The following is a 20,749-nucleotide window of genomic DNA, read 5'->3' as shown; positions in this document are numbered from 1 at the left end:
TTTGTCCAAAGCTAATGTGATAAAACAGACCCCGTAGAGTCAGAACATATTTTTATGCTAAAGATGCATAAATGCCAAATCTCTCCTAAACTAAAAATCTCAAAGTGTACTCTCCATTAAATTTATTTCTGTGCCTGCCACTGGCTTCACGTGTTCCTATTTTCCCTCCTGGCAAGCTCTGTGTTTAGGAGAAGCAGATGAGCACTAAAATTCTGTACCTGCCCCCATTCCCCAGCAGCTGCAGGTGCTGACATGGCACACAGGCAGGCAATGAGCAGTGACTCTGCCATGCTCCATTTCCAATCTTCCCAGCTACAGATGAGACTTAAGCCCTGAGTCTGAATCTCAATTTCGTACTGAATAATGGGGATGTCTCAAAAGTTTGAGATGAAGCTGATACAGTGTGACATCACTGTGGGCAGAGAGGCTTTTAACTGCCTCAAAGAGGAAAAGTGCATTCAGAAGATGTTAATATTCCAAACTGATTTCTGTTTTTCAGTAATAACATAGAACAACAGGAAAAAAGAACACAAGAAAAAAGGACAAATATTGCCAGTTGCAGCATTTGAGGCTTTTGGCACAGGGAAAAACACTATTTTGGAAATATCAGTAATTCAGTAAACGGGCCTCTGTATTCCAAATTCTACACAGAAATTATGTATTGCTATTAGCATAAAAGTAAGCCCTACCAGTTGCTGTCAATATGGTGCAGTAATAATTTCTAGAGTAAAGGAGAAGGAAGAGAAAGGCATTAAGGAAAAAAATTACATATTTATATACCTTTTATAATTAACATTTCTGTTTTACATAGAAGCTCCTCCTTCAAAAGGCATCTATTTCACTCTAAAAGAAGCATGTATGATTTTGTACCCATATGAAGTGTCATTTTATTTAATATATACTCTGTTTCTACCATTAGGGGTTTACAGGAACAAGGCAACTGGTATGTACAGAACACTTGTAATACAATGATACTTTTCAGGAGTTTAAAAATTTATATTCAGCTCCCATCGGTTTACTACTGTTACTTGGTAGTCAAACTGTGAAACAACTACACATTTACAGCTTTTTCCTTTGTCTCAACATTATCACAATGAATGCAGAGCAATGCTTTCTGATCATAGAGTAATAGAATTGTTAAGGCTAGAAAAGACATTTAGGATTTTCAAGTCTAACCATCAGCCTAGCACCATTATCATGTTCATCGCTAAACTATGACCTCAAAGTGCTATATTCAGTCATTTCTTGAACACTTCCAGGAAGTGTGACTCCACTGCTTCCCAAAGCAGTTTCAATGCTTTATCACCCTCTCCATTAAAACATTTTTCCTAATAACAATCTAAAGCTCTCCTGGTGCAACTTCAGACCATTTCCTCTTGTTACCTGGGAGAAGAGACCACTCCCCAAATCACTATAACCTCATTTCAAGTAGTGGTAGAGAGAAATTAGGTCTCCACTGAGCCTCCTTTTCCCCAGACCAAACAACCCCCGCTCACTCAGCTGCTCCTCACAGGATTTGTGCTCCAGCCCCTTCACTCACTTTACTGCCCTTCTCATGCCAGCAATTCAATGTCTCTCCTATAGTGATTATAAAACAAAACATAGTTGAACTTAATGGAATCAATACAACTGGGTTTTGTCATGCTTAGGACTGTATTTTTCATTCTTTTTCAGTAGTAATTATTCTTCATTATACAGGAAAAGAAGTATGATTTTAATTGATCTTTCTGGAGGACATTACTGAAACATCTACATTGCAAATTATGAACTTCCTTATTTTTTAAACATGTGTATCTTTATGTGGCAATAATTAACATACATAAATTATAGCAAGGTTTTTATTAAAAAAACTATTCTTGTTTCAAAGTATAACAAAAGAGGGTTGAACTTGCAGAGGCAAATTCAGCTTCAGTTATGCTGCATAAAACAAAGTAACTGCTGTAGTGAAAGGTAGTGAGATATTATAAAAACCTGCAGAAATGAAAGCAGAATCTATCCCTAAGCAATACACATTAGTTTTCAACATTTCCCACAATAATTCTCCTTTTTCAAAGCTATGTAACAATGTACAGGGCCATCAGGAATGCAAATCACAAATAAAAGACAAACATAGAAATGAGGAATTTGACACAGAGATCAATTGTGGTTTTTTCACATGCAAATGATTATGGGGCTCTCTGCCCAACCCAGGGATGCAGACGTGCAGAGCATGCAGGTAGGATGTACGGATCAAGGCGTGCACTTTTCCTCTGCAGGGGAACCATGGAGATGACAGCACAGAAGAGAAAAGGCACTTACAGTTGTTCTAGAGAGGCAAGTCCTTTAAATGCTTGCCTGTCAATTGACTGGATTTCATTCTTGTACAAATAGCTGAAACAAGAAACAATCAGTAATATTAGTACACAAACAAGAGCTACATGAAGGTGGAAAAGAAGAATTAAGTTGACACGTGAAGACAGTTTTTCAACTACATATTAGAAAAAATAATACAAATCAAAAACTAAAAACATAAAAATATTCTGTCCTTGAGATTTCATCCCAAATGACTACTAGAAAAGACAAAAGTCTTGGGCCTTAAAGGCCCTGAGGCTAACACCCAGATGGACTTGGGCTTCCGAGTGTTCATGGCACTACTTACTGGATTTTTGTCCCTTGTTTTCTTGATTGGTTTGCCAAAAGTCAAAATAAATTCATCTCAGTGGGACAGAATTGCATTAGAAGTGCCTTTACCAGAACACACCAGGGATGGCACTGGCCTCTTGTTTTCTTTAAAATATCTCATTTGAATACTGGTGCACATATTCAAATTAGGATAGAGTGAGTCTTTTACTGGACTTGGAAAACAAACAGTGAGAAATTTCTGTAACTCCACATGAGTCACCTTTGGAATATTCACAAAAAAATACAAGTGAGAATATTGATATCACATCTGTAAAGCAGCACTGTATATTTGTTTTATCACTGTGTAGAAGATGGACATTAGGTCCCCATTGATAATCTATAATATAAACAGAATACACATGCACAGTATCAGTATGATCACATGTGTTGTCTACAACTTTTTTTACAGAATTAAAATAAATCAGGGGGGATCAGTGTATGTGTTCATGTTCATCATGCTCTTAGCAACAAGGATGGTTTAGTGAGGGCGTATTGGAGAAAAATCACACAGTTTAGCTGATGACTATAGTTTCTGCATGGAGGCAGCAAATGAAAATACTTTGGGGGTTCAGCGTCAGTTGCTCTTTTTGTGTTAGGATAGGCACAGGTTTGTGGTTAAGAACTTTTTCATAATTATTTGACAAATGATTTGAAACTCAGTTAATCAGGCATGGGTTTCTATGGAAAGGGGATGAAGAGACTTTGTACCACAAATGACTTTATTAGCAGGCATCTTATTAGTAGTGGTTTTGGGTTTTCTATTATTACAGTTTTCAGTAACTTACTGGAAATATTGCAAACTTCTTTTGGTGCAACAGAAAAAATACTGGCTCTGCTGGAGGTGGTGGCAGTTTTTACACTGATGTGACAATGGGCAACATTTCACAATAGGCCCTAACAAGGAAAGAAGTTGTATGTATTTGATATTCAACTAATGACAGCTTTGGGGAACAATAAGGAGTAGTATCCTTCCTTTGAATCTAAATCAACTTTTCCAATGCACTGCTTGCTGACAATTCAACACATTACTATACAGAGAGTCCTGTGTGCTTTTTTGACATAGATATGCACCTGAATAAAAAAGCAGAGTTCTTCCAAGAATAGGTAACATGGAAGTAAAAATTTCTGAGGTTTTTAAAATATTTAAAACCAAAAAAATTACTGTTATGTGAAATTACTGTAAAAACTTTGAAAATAATTTTAAAACAGTGATTTTATATGTGGAACTGGTTTTTATTCTATTTGAACAAAAAAATATTTAATGAGTATTAAAATATTTGTTTTGGCTCGATTTACCAATTCATTTGAGGATCACAGTCATTACAGTTTTCTCTCCTTAATTTTCCTCTCTGATATTAAATTCCTATCTTATTTTCCCCCCGAGAATTTTAAACACACCTTTTCACTCCTTAGAAAAATTTGAGGACTGATCAGCTGAAGTGTTATTTATCTTTCTTAATACACTTAATTCCACTTGGCAGTGTGGAAATCTCTCTTATTTCTGAGTACTAAACTTCTGGTCAGACCAGAGAACCAAATGGGCTTAGACAGTTTTGAAAACTGCCCTCAGTTAATTATCTCCTTTTGGCATTTCAACAATTTTATTCAAAAATCTGAATTAATCCGATTTTTTTTAAGTTTTACCACAACCATTCATATAACTTTTATTTAGTCTCTGCAGACAGAAGAAGGAGGAGTGTGAAAACTGGAGTTGAGTTAGACTGGGATAATGGCTGCAGTACTGCAGATTTTGCCACCACACTACAGGGAAGGGAGCAGCCTTTAGCAGTTCTTACGGAGCCACTGCAGTGAGCCTTTACTTTGTGTTTTCAGCTTTAAATGAGAGCTTTTTCCATTCTAACCAGAAAACCCTCAGCTGCAGGAAACTCAACCAACTTCAGTCAACCATATCCTCCCTCCACAGAGAAACCCCAGCAACCTCAGGGCTACATGTTCTATGACAAATGTGTTAACCAGACTTCCATTTAATTGTGTAGCTATTTCACTAAGGACAACAGAAAGAAAAACACATAATTATTTGCCTAATGGACAGAGACATGACAGAATATAAAGTACAAATAAGCATCATTCACAAAAAAAAATTTGTCCCTCTAAAATTGTAGCATGCACATACAGTGTTATAGAAGTAAAAATTGTAAACACTGCTAAATTTTAACAAAAATTGTAAACACTGCTAAATTTTAACAAACATTCTCAAAATTTATTTGTTACATTATCGGAAAACAAATGTAGTACAATTATGGAAAAAAAGATTTATCATTTAATTTACCTAAAAACTGAATATTAGAATTTTACAGGAGATGAATAAACAGTGGATTGAGATGAAAAAAGATATATTCTATTAAGATATTAAATTATTTTTGGACAATTAATAATATCTATTTTTAGAAATGTTTAAAAAAAAGAGCATTTTTTCCCAGAAATGCAAGCAAGGCTGCTAGAGATCAGAGGTACTGGTCATATACTTAGGAAATGAACAAATAGGTAATCAGTTACTAGAAAATTTGGGAGGAAAAAGTAATTAATTAACAAACCTGCTAGATTGTCTATGAGGATATTATTGGGAGGTTCTTATTTTCTTTTTTTAATGGGCAATATTAAAAATCATGTGATTCAAAGAAAGTAAGATTCAGATATATTTGTTTGGAACTGGAGGGGAAAAAAGGCAAAAAGTAACAGGCATTGCAGTGTTAAATCTCACAAATAAATAAACACCCAATTACATGTTTACATAGGAACATGAACATAGGACAGTGGAACCAGCAACATGAATTGCAAAGAAAAGAGATCTGGGACCACTGGAGGTGCCCAGAGGACCAAGTAACATGACCAAGACAGCAAGAGTGGCAGAAGGCACAGAAGGAATTGAGACCTAATCTCAAACACATAATCTACCACTATTGCTTCATTTACCAGACACAAAACAAAACTTGTATACTCCCTGTTGGCATTTCTGAAACTGATACACTTCAAACAGTCTCAATTAGCATCTACCATATGCTCATGGTAATACTTTCATGTCTGTTTCCTCATCTATGCATTTCATACCAGGCGAACATACAATGTTGTTGACAAAGTTAATTTCATTCCCCAGTTTTATCTCTTTCACTTCCTTCATATTATCTTCTCCTTCATGTTATCTTCTGGCTCACTGCTCTGTAAATGTCTGATACATGTTCTCTTTATCTGGAAAGGTTTGTGATAGCTAACTTATATTATATATTTTTCCATATCTCCTCCTGACTTCTTCCTTTTTAACTCATCTTAATTTTTTCCATTTCTGATTCCAAATCTTCTAGTATTCTACATGTTGAAATAATAATGTGCCTACCTTCAATTCCCAACTATCTTCTCTCTTGGAGAATAAACTGTCAACTTTTAGGCTTAGGAAGAATTATCTTATCATGCTTCCACAAATTTACTTGCATCTATATTATAAGGTTGGGAAGCTTACTAAAGAGCTTTATTGTCAAGACTGAGGTATATGGAGTAAGGACAGAAAAGCAGAGAAGCAGAAGAAAAAAAAGTACCCTCTTGTTTTTACAACAAAACAATAATTATATTTCTTTCTTTCCAACCTTTAGTATATTAATACGAAACCAAATTATTACCACAAACAGCACAGCAAAATCACACAGAACTGCTTTTATAATTGCCAGAATTTCAATTACATAAAGAACAAGATAATAAAAAGTCCTAAAAAAAGGTTAAATTATGTGCACAGCTTTCTTTTTATGATGTAAAGACCAACTTTTACAGTGATTAATTTTTTCAATGCAGAGAAAATTGAGAAAATATTACTCTCCATCAAAATGTGTTCTTCATACAGATAATTCTGGTAACATACACTCCTCATAAAACTCTAAGCTCAACTTCAGAAAGGAATAGTACAAAGAAGCATTTGAAAACCCTGGATTTAGATCCTGTTGAAAAAAATTTTTGTTTGAAAGCACAAAATCTGATATTCTGTAGTCACACAGGAATGGATCTTAACATCTATCTCTCAGAGACTGGCTTTAAAAAAAATAAATATGCTGTGGTACACTTTATGTATTTTATATAAAAATATAGAATTGTGAATATTTTTACTTAGTTTTATATATGCATGTTGCTAATTGTTATAGATTTTATATTTATATATATTCACATTTTGCTGAATCAGGGACACTGAGAAATGACAGGGTTTTTTTAAATTAGTCAGGGAATTATATATTTTCAGAACTACATGCAATCCAGTACAAATTGTCATAAGAACAGAAGTAACATTATAGATCAATGATCTAGTTTTATGAAACATGACAGTAAAAGTTAGGTTTGCAAATATCAACAGGACCAGTTGATACTAAATCTCAATTTTTCCAGGTGATTTGACTTTATAATAGCACATTCTGAGCAGTATTTCTAACTTTTGCACAATCTCTCCCCCCTGATTTCTACTTCAGTGTATCCTATTGGAAAGAAATGTTTTGATTTGTTCCCTTCATTTCACAGAATACAGTTAGCATTCAGTTCACTCAGCTGAAACCTTCACTGCTGAATATTATTGATTCATTACATTGAAATCTTCTGTATTGATAACCTGACCAGTACCAGAAATTTTGTAACTTTAAGGGTGCAAATTTTAAACATTTGTCACAGCCTTTGAAACAGGCAAAAAACCCTTTAGTTTATTTTTTCAAAACAAAGTATAGCTTTAAAGAGCTCTCTTCAGTTGAATAAATTACCCCATTGGACTTAATATTTAAATTTTCCAGGGAACAACAGGAAAATAAAAAGATCTTCCCCTTAACAATATAGATACTGACAGTCATTACTACATGTATATGAAAACGAATCAGAGTTCAAGTTATCTTTTTTTGTTCTTTCACCGAATACATTGTCTTGTTAAGCTTTTCTTCAGTACTACACCTAGGAAAAGGCAAGCTTGTGAAGACAAAAAAGTAATAAGAATCAAGAAAAATCTTTGTACAGTTGCTGACTATGGAAAGAAGTTTAGTAAATCTCGCATAGTAAAACCTTATGTACAGCACTACCAGAACCATCATGCAGAAACTCCTTGTAACAAATACAATCATCATGGACTTTAATCATTCATTGGCAACAGTCTGTTCAATATTCTTTTCCCTCCTATTGTGTAGAGGTTAAACAATTTCATTACTGAAAGACAATACACATTAAAATGAGAACAGAAAACATAAGCACAACTTGGAAAACCAGTCTGCACAAATTTATGCGATTCTCTCCCTGCTCCCACCTCCTTAGAGGTCTTCTGGATGTATTCTTGAAAACTGCATGGAAAATTCAGCTTCTAAATTGTTTCCAAAGCAATGAAATCTCAATGTGACCTTATTCTTCTGTATGTCATTCAAGTAACCATCAATCAATACTACAAGACAATGGAGTGAAACTTTTCTAAATGACACTGCATAAGGTTGTCTCCAGAAACTAGAGCTGAGAATCCATGACAACTAACTGTGCAGCTTTAGTCTATTATACACACAAAAAATAACATTTTTGATGCCTTTTGTTTATTCATATAATTAATAACTGTGGTAAAAAAGAGAGAAGTTAGGTTTAAAATATATGCGCTTACTGAAGAAGTAGAACTAACAGCAAATCATATACATACTCTGAATATTTGGGTTTGACTAAATTTTTCACTTATGAATTCAGTGAAAAATTTAGGGATAGTTAACAAGCTTAGGTAAGTTACAAGCTTCTGCAGACACCACCTTTGGACTAGCTACTTTCGAATCACTTTTCAAAAGGCAAAAAGTACCTGTTTGAAGATTTCAGTGACCCATTGAACAGGTGGTTTCCTTCACCTTTCAACGTATCCCTTTTTAAATGATAAGTGGCATATAATAAACAGCAACTAGTAAGTCCTTTAAAATGTATTCCTTACAGATAGCAGTCTTTTATTTGCAACAACTTAAAGAAACACAGTGGCCCCCACTCCATAAATTAATTTCACAGTCTTTCAGTGCAGTTTATCTCCTGATATAGTCAGCCAGATAGAAATCACCATCTCAGATTAAAACACTTTCTCCCTGAAGAAGCTATTACACAGTGAAACGACATTTCATTTAACTTACAGATATTTCAGATTTTCAAGATCTTCAAATGCCCCACTAGGAATTCTTTTGATTTGATTGTTGTTTAGAAGCCTACAAAAAGAAATAAACAACTACTTATTTTAACATAAAGAAACACTAGGGGAAAAAAGTGTAAAAGCAGGGGCAATATAGTATTAAATAGAAAATGCTTTTTGCCCTAAGAGTAACTGTTAGATAAAAAAAAGGTTATGTGCTTGCAGCTGCTCAACCACTATCTTGCAGGTGAAAACCTGAAAAAATTAGAAAGAATTGTAAAAAAATAAATTTTAAAATGCCCAAACCCATAAAAACAGCAACAAAGATAAACAAATAAAACCCCAAATCCAAATGAAAAACAAAAAGACCCACCTAGAAATTGAATAATGTAGTTTCTGGAAGTTATCTGTGATGCAGATGAAGGGGAGAAAAAAACCTTCTGCATCAAGTATACACATCAGTTTAAAACTGATAAAAACAAAGATTTGTCACTAGCAAGTGCATTAAAGTGACTTTTCCCAGATGTTTCCTAGCAATATTTTGTGTACTGGGCCTTGACATCATTTAGGAATACAGCTGTGTGTGTGCACAGATTTGCACTTATCCTTCATACATTGGTTTTACAAAGAGAAGGGAATTCAAACTTAATGTATCCTGTCTTTATTTGGGACTTGTGAATATCAGATCAGTGATTTGGACAGTTAAAACGCGAGCTGGATATTTGGCAGAAATTGTAATTCAGAACTGGGGATCAGCTGCAAACTGAGGTATGATCAAAGGAGACTGAAAAAAGGGACAGTTAGTAAGAATATCTTGGCAGCACAGATTTGAACATATACATTCCAGGAAAAGTCCTATCATTTCTTCTGGTGTGAATATAGAGATGTGTCAGGATATTTGTCAAGATTGCCCGCAGACAAACAGTGATCCACAGCTCACTGACATCATTACTGTATTTCAGCTCATACACTACTTGTCTTCTGGGAAACAGTCACATTTGCAATCATAAGTTTTGTACATTTAAAAGTAAAAATAACTGTCTATCTTAATTCCTCCACATGCCTGGTAATATATTAAAGAAGAGAAACATGCATGCATTTGTTTTAAAAGTGATGCCTGAAGGAATGATAGAAGAGATACAAAGTTAAAATTACAATACTCAAACTAATTGCATTAGTGGATGTAAAAGGTCTTTTAGAAAGACTTTTCTTCACAATCGTAAAAAACAAAGACCTCCGTAAAAGGCAGCTCTGTAGGAACAAAACCATCTGACTCCTGTCAGTCCTGGTAAGCACATTAGAATAGGAAACTTCAGAATATTAGAATTTGTCAAACATTTTGTAACTGTAACACCTTTGCACATCTCAGCCTTCGAACAGCTTTCTTGTAACCCCATGGTATATTATGTGATATTCCAGCAAAACAATTTAGCACCACGTCAAAAAAAAATCTTATAATAATGGTCTGCATTTTTTCATGAAATTCAATTAAAGTGTATCAGTAAAATATTAGTATGCAAATAATTTTCTTTTTATTTTGATAAACATACATGTGGTTTTGCCTTCAAATATTTTGGTCCTAACCCCCACTTCTCTCATCTGTGTAAATGCTACAGCTTCAATTTATGACACCACTTACCTGTGAAAAGTGAGCAAATATGACACATTATCAAACTGATCATATTAAGTCAAAAGGGAAAGGTTCTTAGAGTTGAAAAAGAACTTACAGTGTGTTCAGGTTTTTAAGCCGTCTAAACTCTCCAGGCTGGATTTCTTTAATCCTATTAAATCTCAGGTCTCTGTAGAATTAAAAAAAAAAATATGTTATTAAAAAAATCTATGTATTTTTTCATATGAAATAATGAATTAAGCACAAGTCTTTTGTGATAACTGACCAGCCTCTGTCCATAAAACACAACTTTTGACCAAAGCAAAACAAATCCAAAGGCTGTTTGACAAGTTTAGGAGAGGATTCACCAAATCCAGCCTCAGTGATCAGCTGAAGGCTGTATATCTAAGTTAAATCTGTGGTCATAAAGTATGTTCTCTTCCACAGTGAAGCAACTTGTAATGGGTTGTTCAGTATTTCACTAAATTGAATTGTCCCTGTATTTTAAAAGCTGTTTTAAATAATACTGTATAACAAAAATGCTTATATATAATTAAACAGATATGGAAACATTTGCATCAGAAAAAAAAAATATCAGGAAAAAGAAGAGACAAGTTAAGACTTTTAAGCTACTCAGTTCTTTAGCTCTGAGTAAGGAGGCTTAAGTGCCCTATGTTGTCTTGCTTTTAAAACATGTAAACCCAGCTGCCTGAAGCTAGACATTTCCGTATTTAATTTTACTTTCTCTTATTTATTTCTATGTTTCTACCACCTGTTTCCTGTTAGCTCTATAGCTTAATGAGAAGTTCTCCAAGAAGAAGGAAATCTATTTCTCAAGCAAAATTCTGCAGAGAAAGCAGAGCCAGGGAGCAAGCTGGAAGTGGAGCAGGGATGTGGGGAAACACCTTGGCTGTGCCAGTGTCACCCCTCTCTTCTGCTGAGAGCAGGCAACAGGGCTTCCCACCTCTGCCACCTCCTGCTCTCCCCTGACTCCATGTCTGGCTACTGTATTCCAGCACCTCAAAATTGGTTTAAGCAACTGGTCAGAAGCAGCAAAAAATCCATGCAAAAGAACCCAAAACAACCAGGAAATAATTTTCTGCCTGATAAGCAAAATGGACAGGCTTCTTGGGAGAGGTGAGAGGAGGACTGCAGGACCAGGGGAAAGGAAACAGGGTGATAAGTCTGTCCTCTTCCCTAGCAACAGACCAAGGACACCAGGACCTTATAGTGTCTGGTAAGCAAACAAAAGGCAAGCAAATGGAAAGTAAGTAAAATCTAAGACTGTGATCACAAATCTTAGAACACACACTTACCAACTGCTTTCAAAAAGTAGGACATAAACATGTCAAAACTGCAATCTTTGCACCATGCCTGGTTTCAATTAAAACAAATACACTCTGCATTTTAACAGGTAATATGGGAACAAAAGCCTCTCTGCAATTTGGTCAAAGGAAATACAGAAGAGCAGACAAAACATCAGCTGCATCCTAATCCCATACAGCCCCACTGGCTGAGGCTGCATTAGTGACAGGTATAGTTGTCTAAAGCCTTTTATGAAGGACATACTTAAGCATCACTTCTCATGAATCCACCCACCAGGACTTATTCAGCTCTGGAATAATGGCCTCAGAAGGACTTTTTCTACATTAGTGGTTTAGGATGTGGCCTACTGTTCATGGCAAGGAAAGGGTTAGACATGTGGTTCTGTTTGCATTACACTCCAGCAAAATATTTTATCGGTGACTGGAATAAATGGGGGATGCAAACTTCTGCCTCTTATTTAGATGTGTAGTTAAACTGCCTGTAGATGTGCTGGACAGCCCCTTGACACAACACTCAGTGAATTGAGGATTTCCAGATTTGGAAGCACAGATTTTCAAAGCTCTAACTTGTTCTTCACAAAAGCACTTCTTCAGTTCTACTTTAAGAGCATTATGTTTTGCTCATCAGATGTTTTATGTCATACATATATGTTCCTGATGAGAAGGAGACGCTGCCTCTGAACCTCAGGTGCCAAGATATTCTAAACAATCATGGAATGTCATACCCTGCACTGAGAGAAGATACAGCAGATCCCTCTGAAAGAATCATTGGACATGACATACCACTTTACTTTTCCTGATTTTTCTAGATTATCTGAAAGTTTACTGTATTCCAAAGGAGCCTTTTAGTTTTGATTAAAATATTCAAAAGTGCAAAAATTCAATATTCTTGAATGGAATATTGGAAACTGAGTATTTTTCAAAAGCCTCAAACTACCATTACAACTAGCAATATTTAGCTCCTAAAACCCTTTTTTTAAGATATAAAATAATGTAAATTAATCCATATGACAGGCAGACCTATTCCCTACATCGGCACAAAGACAACAAATAAAAATTTAACTTTTATGAACACAAGCAAGGAGCCAGAGCACTGGGTCAGCAGCAAAATTAACCCCATTTTGATGTATCCAATCTACTCTGCAGTAACTCATGAGGATAACTGGGGATTAGGAGCACCAAGCAAAGTAATTACATGCAGTACCAAGCTGCATGTAATATCATATATAGTGGTATTTATCTCAACTCCTAACACTATTGCCCTTCTCATATGAAGTCGCTAAAGAACACATCAAGTTTGAAATTCTACCCATTCATTTTCATTCTACACAAAGATATGAGAAAAAGGAGTTGCAATAAAGCACAGCACACAAATTTTCTGTATATTTTGTATCTGTAAGAAAAATTATAAAGAATGTATATGTTTTGTTCAAAGTCAATTACATTAAAATTGGAGAGAAAAAAACAATGTTAATCTTACTAAAATGTAGGATTATATCTTGGTCCATTTTTTCAAAGAATATTTCCTTCTTCAAAGGAAATAACATTTCTCACTGTTCACTTAAACTATTTTCATTAATTTTCAGCACAAAATCCCCCTAATATAAAGAGTTAAACGGCTCACAAATTAAGAAGGTAAAACTTAAATCATAACCACTGAAGATTTCTAAAGAAGAAATCTGCCAAACTGTGATATTTTCAGTATACAACAAGATAATAAACAAGCAGATAAAGGAAATAGAATTTACATTGCATGCATTAGTTTAGGGGGTGTGGTATATATCATTCACATAAACAACAGAGGAAATCTCTGTAAACCAAGTGTTCAACTGCTAGGGGAAAAGATATGCAAGACTAGTTATTGAAGTGAAAGATTGCATCCAACAGAATTGGCAGAAATCAGATTTAGTAGAAGAAAAAAAAAAAGCAAAAAACTTCATTCACTGCTGTCATACCATCATAGGAAAAAAAACCCCAAACCCATTCCATACTAAACAGAAGCTCCATTTCTCAGGCTTGAAATGTCATGCTCCCATAGCACAGACAGCATATCCAGCTTATGATAACAGAATGATTTCAGGGAACAGAAGAGCTCAGAGCAAAAGCACAACAGCAATCGGAAACATCCCCTTGGAGAGTGAATGGCAGGAATGAGGACTGTGTTAAAACTGAAAAATGAGTATGGGTAGCACAAATAGGCCATTATGGAGCAGACCTTCAAAGGCATTTTGTGTTGCTGAAATAATGTGTGGTCAGTCAGCATGATGATGTTTCTTGACCCTTTTTTTCTGACTAGTTCCGGCCCAACTGTGCCACATGACTTTCACTCACAAAAGCCTGTTCCCTGCCCATTCAACTCTCTTTCACCTTTTTTGCTGCTCCCCATTTCACTCTTACAAACTGGCATATCCTGGCTGGATGCTGTGCTTTGGACCAGAGCAAGCCTGACTCCCACTGACCAGCCAGAGTGCACCACGAGGTTAAAACAGCAGACTGAGGGAAGCCACTCAATTGTCGACTGCCATTTTTCCCTCTCCTGATCTCTAAACAGTAAATGAAATGACCAGCTAAAGAAATGCAAACTCCCGTGTTGATGGCATTGAATTTTAGGGTATTTAATAACTTTTGCATAACAATTCAAAGATAAATGTAATGCATTTCGTTTTTTAAATAAAAACCTATTATACCTAATACAGATTGTCTCTTTTATTGAGTGTTTCAAAGTGAAAACATTTACTTCTTAAAATTGCAGCTAGACAACATAATTCAAGTTGAAAAATCCACTTCAGCTGCACAGGCTTCCACAGAAGCTAAGCCCATCATTTTGAAGCATGTCTTGCCTCAATAACACAAACAAAACATGTCCATGATAGCCAGTAAACTGAACACTCTCCAGGGTTATTTTCCTGGCTGCGCTCAGGAGCTCCGTTCTGCGCTAATCCATGGAGCATGACCAGGAAATGTTCGGCAGAGCGCGAGGCTGCGTGGGCCAAGAACGTGCCAGGGAGCAGGCGGTCAATTTAGCAATTGGATGCCCTTGAGATTCACATTCCAGCGCCTCGGAATGGCCGTGGTCCCACAGCCCTGCAAGCAGCCATGGCCAGCAGGACGTGTGCCAGGCAGAGTGTGCACACACACGGGCTCTGCCGGCTTCCTGCGGTCCGCTACCTGAACAGGGCTCTGGGAAGATCTGTAAGGACCAGATGTACGGCATGTAAATAAATACAATATTTATATATGTTTCCTTTTCTGTCACAAAGCAAATGAGAAATGTGCTGCAGACGCTTTGTCTGGATGAAAATGAGTCCTGTTCTTAATAAATTCTTTATTTGAACTAAAAGCATCCATTTGTTTCCCCTCTTTACACTGCCCATTTTTAACTATTTCTAATTTAGCATTGAAAATTAACTTTTAACAATATTTTTATTTAATTAAACACAGTGAAAATTTCTAAGTATGTAAAAATTAAAAACCATTACTGTCTCATAAGATCCAACGCTTCTGTGGCATGTGCTGGCACTGCAGGACATTCTTCAAAGCTTGCACTGGCAGTGTGCAGTAATGAAAGATAGGGTTTCTCTCTTAAAACATCCTGATGGGGTATGGCAACACTGGGCCACATTAATTCATTGCAAGTTTACAAAATAACACTTTATAAACACTAAAGATCTTAATAAATATTTGGATATATGACAGTCATAGAGGGTACACAGCAAACAATACAAAATTGACCTTAAACATCAAGGAACATACAGGAAGAACTAGTTAAAGAAGTTTCTGTTTGAAATCTCTGTGAGAGAAGGGGTTGTTTTTACTTTGATCTAACCATGCACCGAATGTAAAACTTTTTATATAAAATGCCTAAAGTACAGTTTTCCTTTATTCTTTTTTTTCCTAGTTATTGCTAAGCAACGTACAGGGTGGAAAGGTAAGGATTATAATTTCATTACTTTTATAAAGGGTTAGATTTCATGTGTTTCAATGTTATTTCAGTTCTCTTTTTGCATATGCTTGAATTTTAAAGAGTCTGTTGCTTCATCAAATTCAAAAAATCATTAACTGTTCTAAGTCAAATGGATTTAAAGTAGGGTTGTCAAGAACATATCATGTGCTCTCATCATGCACCTCAAAAGGCAGCCACCTTTGGATCAGATTGTGGATACTCAACACCCAAACTGGTCACTCCCAGTCATCACTCTACCAATGATAACCTACTGATAATAAGCACTCATTAGTCAGCAGTTACTACAGAAAGTGTCATCCTAAGCAGGACAAATGTGAAAATTCCTTGTAAAGAATTGCTGAAGCAGCAGTGGAAAAGACACCAGGGCTTCTCCTCTGCTTGATCCATCCCAGCCATGTACTTCTCATCTCTCCCTGAGGACTGGGCATCCTGTGACTTATTAGGGCTTGGAGGATGTTCCAAAGATTCCCCCCCTACATTGCTAGAGAGTATATTAAAAATGGCTTTCATTTTTTCAGTTTTAATCTGTGTCACAAAAAAAATTGTCATGACCCAATAGCAAGTTCTTTAATAAAAAAATGAAACCCAAAATTTAATGTGTTATGCTACTGCTGCTTCTACAGTCATCTTTCTATATATAGACACATATAATTAGCCAAATGTAACATGGATATAGAAACACTGTACTAAGTGATGATGTAATTAAAAACATTTATCTTGGGAGATATTGTATGTATACAAAGCATAACATCAGGATATTCACAAAAAACCTCACTTTGTGTGTCACAGAAATGAGACAATTAAAGAAATTTCAAATCTAGTACCACAACTACAAGTATTCTTGGTTACTCCTAGCTACAGGATAGAAATGAAAGCAAAAATATGAATAATTTTATTTAAGGGTCATTTGCTTGGGTGGAACCATAAGATTTACAAAATGCAGTATAAGGAGTTTCTACCTTTAGCTGCTAGAATTATCAACACAGCCCCAAAATCTTAGACTAGAGGGAGATAACTTAGTTTGCTTTGGACACTTTTATTCCTATTATTAAAAAATGCTTGAGAGGAGAATTCTGTATGCAAAAGGAAGATTTTAAGCACAACATGTAATTTGATCTTCTGTTTATACCTCTCCCGATACTGAAAAAGATAAATGCAAAAATAGACTTTTGATCCTATTTCCTTCTCACATTAAAGAATAAATTTGTTTTCACTGTTAAGGCTGAGGAGGACACACAGCTGGTCAAACCAAGCACTCATTAGTTGACACCAACCAATTGTGCAACATGAAGCTATGTCTTACTTAGTACTTTTGGGTTAGACCTACTTCATATCACCTCAATTTCCCAACTTCAGAAGATCCCTTTAATAATTTGTTAATCTCTGAGGATCTGTTTTAAGCTTTTCTAGTCCAAAAATGAAAATATCCTCTTACTTTCCTTAATAACACTAAATGCAAACAAACACCAAATTGCACTTACACCTGTAATATTTGGTCTGGGGACTATTGACCAGCATATTGCTCCCAGGTATCACAGAGTAAGAAACACTACATGAAAAGGAGAGTAAGTAAAACAAAACTATTTTTTTAAAACACCAAATCCTAGGAGTGTCTCCAAAACCAATATCTGTAAATACAGAATAAAGCAAATTTACCACTGCCAAACTAGAACAAAGTATTGAAACTGAAGTTTTGAAGAGCTGCATTTTTTTTAGTCTGTCATATTGAAAGCATCTGATTTCATACTTTAAATTGAAAATAGTTGTGTATCTGTTAGCTTTGGAAAAGACAAAGGCAATTTGGATGAAACCAACTTATCCATATAATATACTGTTTCCAATGCCATGCTGACCCATTAATGACTTTTATTACCAGTCTTCATTTAAAAGCAAAATACTAAAGCATTTACCAATGAAACCAAATCCTGATTTTTATTAGCAATGAAGGTATCTCATTACCTTGTTTCAAGGGTTAACCAGGACTTCAGCATTCATTTAAGACATGAATGAGCTTAAAATTTATTTATTTCCTCAACTAAGCAAAATCACCACAGCAGCAAAATAGAAAAAAATAGAAAGAACACTACTGTCTTAACTATTTTTCAAATGGACAGGTTCTCAAATGTCCAACCTCTGCTGCAAAGGTAGATGGGTCAAAAAGGTCCAGTGAAAACTATTTAAAGCTAAACCTCTTCCTCTATAAGTGAATGTAAAGTGTATGGTAATATAATCATTATTTTAATCTGACAAATTAAAAGGACACAGTGGCAAAAATAATGCAAGCTACTTCAAAATTATGGATTCATCGTTGTCAGAACTTTCTGATATTGAGGGATATAAACAGTCTGAGAAAAAAGCTGATGTGAAACACAGTGCACTCATTCATCTATAAGGCTAGTTATAAAATGCTGATTGGCAACAAGAAGTGACAAAATGGAAAATAAATTCCTTCAGCTGTGTGATACATACTGAATCTGGAAAAAAGGTGTAGCATAGCTAATCTCATTTTCCTTTAAAAAAAAGGGAGCAATTTAATAGGTAAACATTAGATTTGTAGATCTATTCGATTTAAAAGGTAAATCAATAATTTAAGTTTACATAAGTGCCATCATGCATTTAGCACTTTTCTGACATGTTCATAAGGTAGGAATTGTCATAATCAGATGATTTTACCATTGCTAAATCCAAAATAACAAATTAAGACACTTTTTTTCCTAACCATTGCAGATTAACTACTACCCAGCAGAAATAACCTATACCTTGGACACCAAACTGCTATATTTCTCAACACAGAACAAAAGATCTGCAAATGCCAGCAAGACCACATTGCTTATGTCTACTTTATTCTTATTCTTTTTTTATTCAAGGTCATCCCAGCAGGAAATGAAAAACAGCCATCAGCACAGTAAAAACATTCAAACAGAGCAGAGCATGAAAATTGCACAAAAGAGGTTATATAATCAAGTCAGTGGAGTAACTGGATGATGTCAATGGCACTTTAATGCTGCTTTAACTACTGCCCTGTAAAAAAATGTGTCACTTTGTTGAACAAACAAAGACAAAGCCACCACTTAAAAAAAATAAAACCAAACCCTACTTGCAGCTATAGCAATACTTACAGTAATCAACTCTGTTAGCAGTGTTAACACTTGCCAGAATACTGGAATACAAGTTTTTGTGGGGTGTTTTGCTTCCTTTTCAGATTTAGTCCTAGAACTTCTTTTACAAACAAAATTATATCATTCTTCTTTTTGTTTTGACGATTTATTTTCTGGATTAATCTTCCCCAGTCTAATTATTACATACAATATGTAATTTTCTCTAATTTATTTCGAGATATTTTTATTATCTGTACGTTAGCATGCAGCACGTAAAAAAAGCCACTGCATTTTGAGATGGGAAATTAAAACATTATTCTTAGAAGGTGAGGGGGTATCACAGTACTTAGTATATTGTAATTTCAGTACCAAAAGTAAATGGTAGGACAACAAAAATATTGAAATCTGTTGAACAGGATGCAGAATATCTGGCAGTAGTCGTCTCGATGATAAACCCATGCTTCAGAAAATAAAAATAATGAAGTTTAGATGATATATCAATGATCTAATTAAAATAATATCTGATTTGCACAAATATGTAATTTTTGTTAACAGGAACTTTGAGTTCACATGTCTTGAAAACTATTTTATCAGTTCAGCTTTGCTGAATGTAGAGCTTATTATATATCCTTCTCCAAGAGCTATGGATTTGTTTTAACTAACAATTATTTTGCCATTACAGTTGAAAGGAAAACATTTAAATGTTAATTCAATGAAATGCAATACAGTATTGTCTTACTAAGTCTTTAGATCCCTTTGCTGCCCTTGGCGCCAATATTTCTAACCAGCCATTAAAAGTGCCATTAAAAGGACTCAAGTGGGATTTGCTGGTCCAATGTTTTAGGTCTGTAGGCTTGCCAAAAATTATACATGGAAATTCTACCGTGGTATGATTGTGGCTCTTTGTCTTACCCACTTTCAGAGTCTGTCAACATGCATCCACTACAGAAATTATTTTGAAATTAGTAATTTTATTTTATAATGGTTTATAATCCTCATACTACCTTTAAAAAAACCCACCAAAACAAAAGCAAACCCACACAACCACACCCCACTCCTTTTACCAGCATGGATAGAATTCAGAGATGCAATTGCTGTTTCTGCAGTCTGAGAAATTACAAGAAAAGGCAAAATCTGTCTTTATTTCTCTCAGGGGGATCTATTGCTAAAACCAAACAATGAAAAAGCTGTTGACAGCACAGCCATATGTTTCATTACTGATTATTTTTCACAGAAATAACCTTGGGAAAGGGCTGATGTTTTGTCCTGTGTTTGTGCTATGCCCAATAAAACAGAGCATGACAGTTGTATCTGCATGCTGTACTAACACAAATATCATACAATAAAGGTCTTGGATCCAACTAATGGGGCAGAGTCTGTGTAAAGAGCTATGACACTGAAATATTTTAGAGGACTAGTGGCAGTTGTAGATGCAACCTTTTCTTGGTTTCCTTTTTAATATTTAAGAATATGCAGTTTCAACTGGACTTTTGAATAAAAAGTTATGTTTCTCCACTATAGTAGGCTAAAGACACCAAAATATGAAGCTGACTGGTTTATGGCTTAGCATGAACCACTGAAAGAAAAGCACTAGTTTTGTTTGCTTTTAAAGTTAGCAGTCCTGTGAATTACTACTGTGAAAAGCCCACAGAAATTCTGCTGTTATGCTAGTCATAAATTAGTCTTATTTTCCTCCCATGTACCACTCTGTAAAATAAATACTGTTTCTGCACTTCTCACAGGAATGTTTAATTCTAAACTCTATATCCATGAAATACTGATATTCTCAGAGGAAAAAACTGAAAGCCAGAAAGAAACATTATCATCCCTGAACATCTCACACAAGATAAGTCACACAACAATAGAGAAATTCCTGTCTTAAGGCAATTATTGCTGTCAGAGCTGAGCCATCCCTTTGAGAAATATATAAAATTGTGATTCAAGACCATTAATCAAGCAAAATCTAATGACTTGCTGGTC

The 20,749-nt window shown here is 35.1% G+C and overlaps 1 protein-coding gene across 1 annotated transcript in view; it reads right to left on the bottom strand.

Annotated features, from left to right (window-relative positions):
* PXDN (peroxidasin) overlaps positions 1-20,749 on the bottom strand; it is an 84,391-nt gene that overhangs the window by 47,366 nt on the left and 16,276 nt on the right. Inside the window, exons 2-4 of the mRNA XM_064412047.1 lie at positions 10,501-10,572; positions 8,778-8,849; positions 2,299-2,370 (exon numbers count right to left, since the gene is read on the bottom strand). Coding sequence (XP_064268117.1) covers positions 2,299-2,370; positions 8,778-8,849; positions 10,501-10,572 — 216 coding nt within the window. The remainder of the gene's footprint in view (positions 1-2,298; positions 2,371-8,777; positions 8,850-10,500; positions 10,573-20,749) is intronic.

This window comes from Passer domesticus, chromosome 3, assembly GCF_036417665.1.
Source record: "Passer domesticus isolate bPasDom1 chromosome 3, bPasDom1.hap1, whole genome shotgun sequence".
Taxonomy (NCBI): domain Eukaryota; kingdom Metazoa; phylum Chordata; class Aves; order Passeriformes; family Passeridae; genus Passer; species Passer domesticus.
The sequence above is the reverse complement of the archived record's forward strand: the minus strand, read 5'-3'. Positions and strand labels throughout refer to the sequence as shown.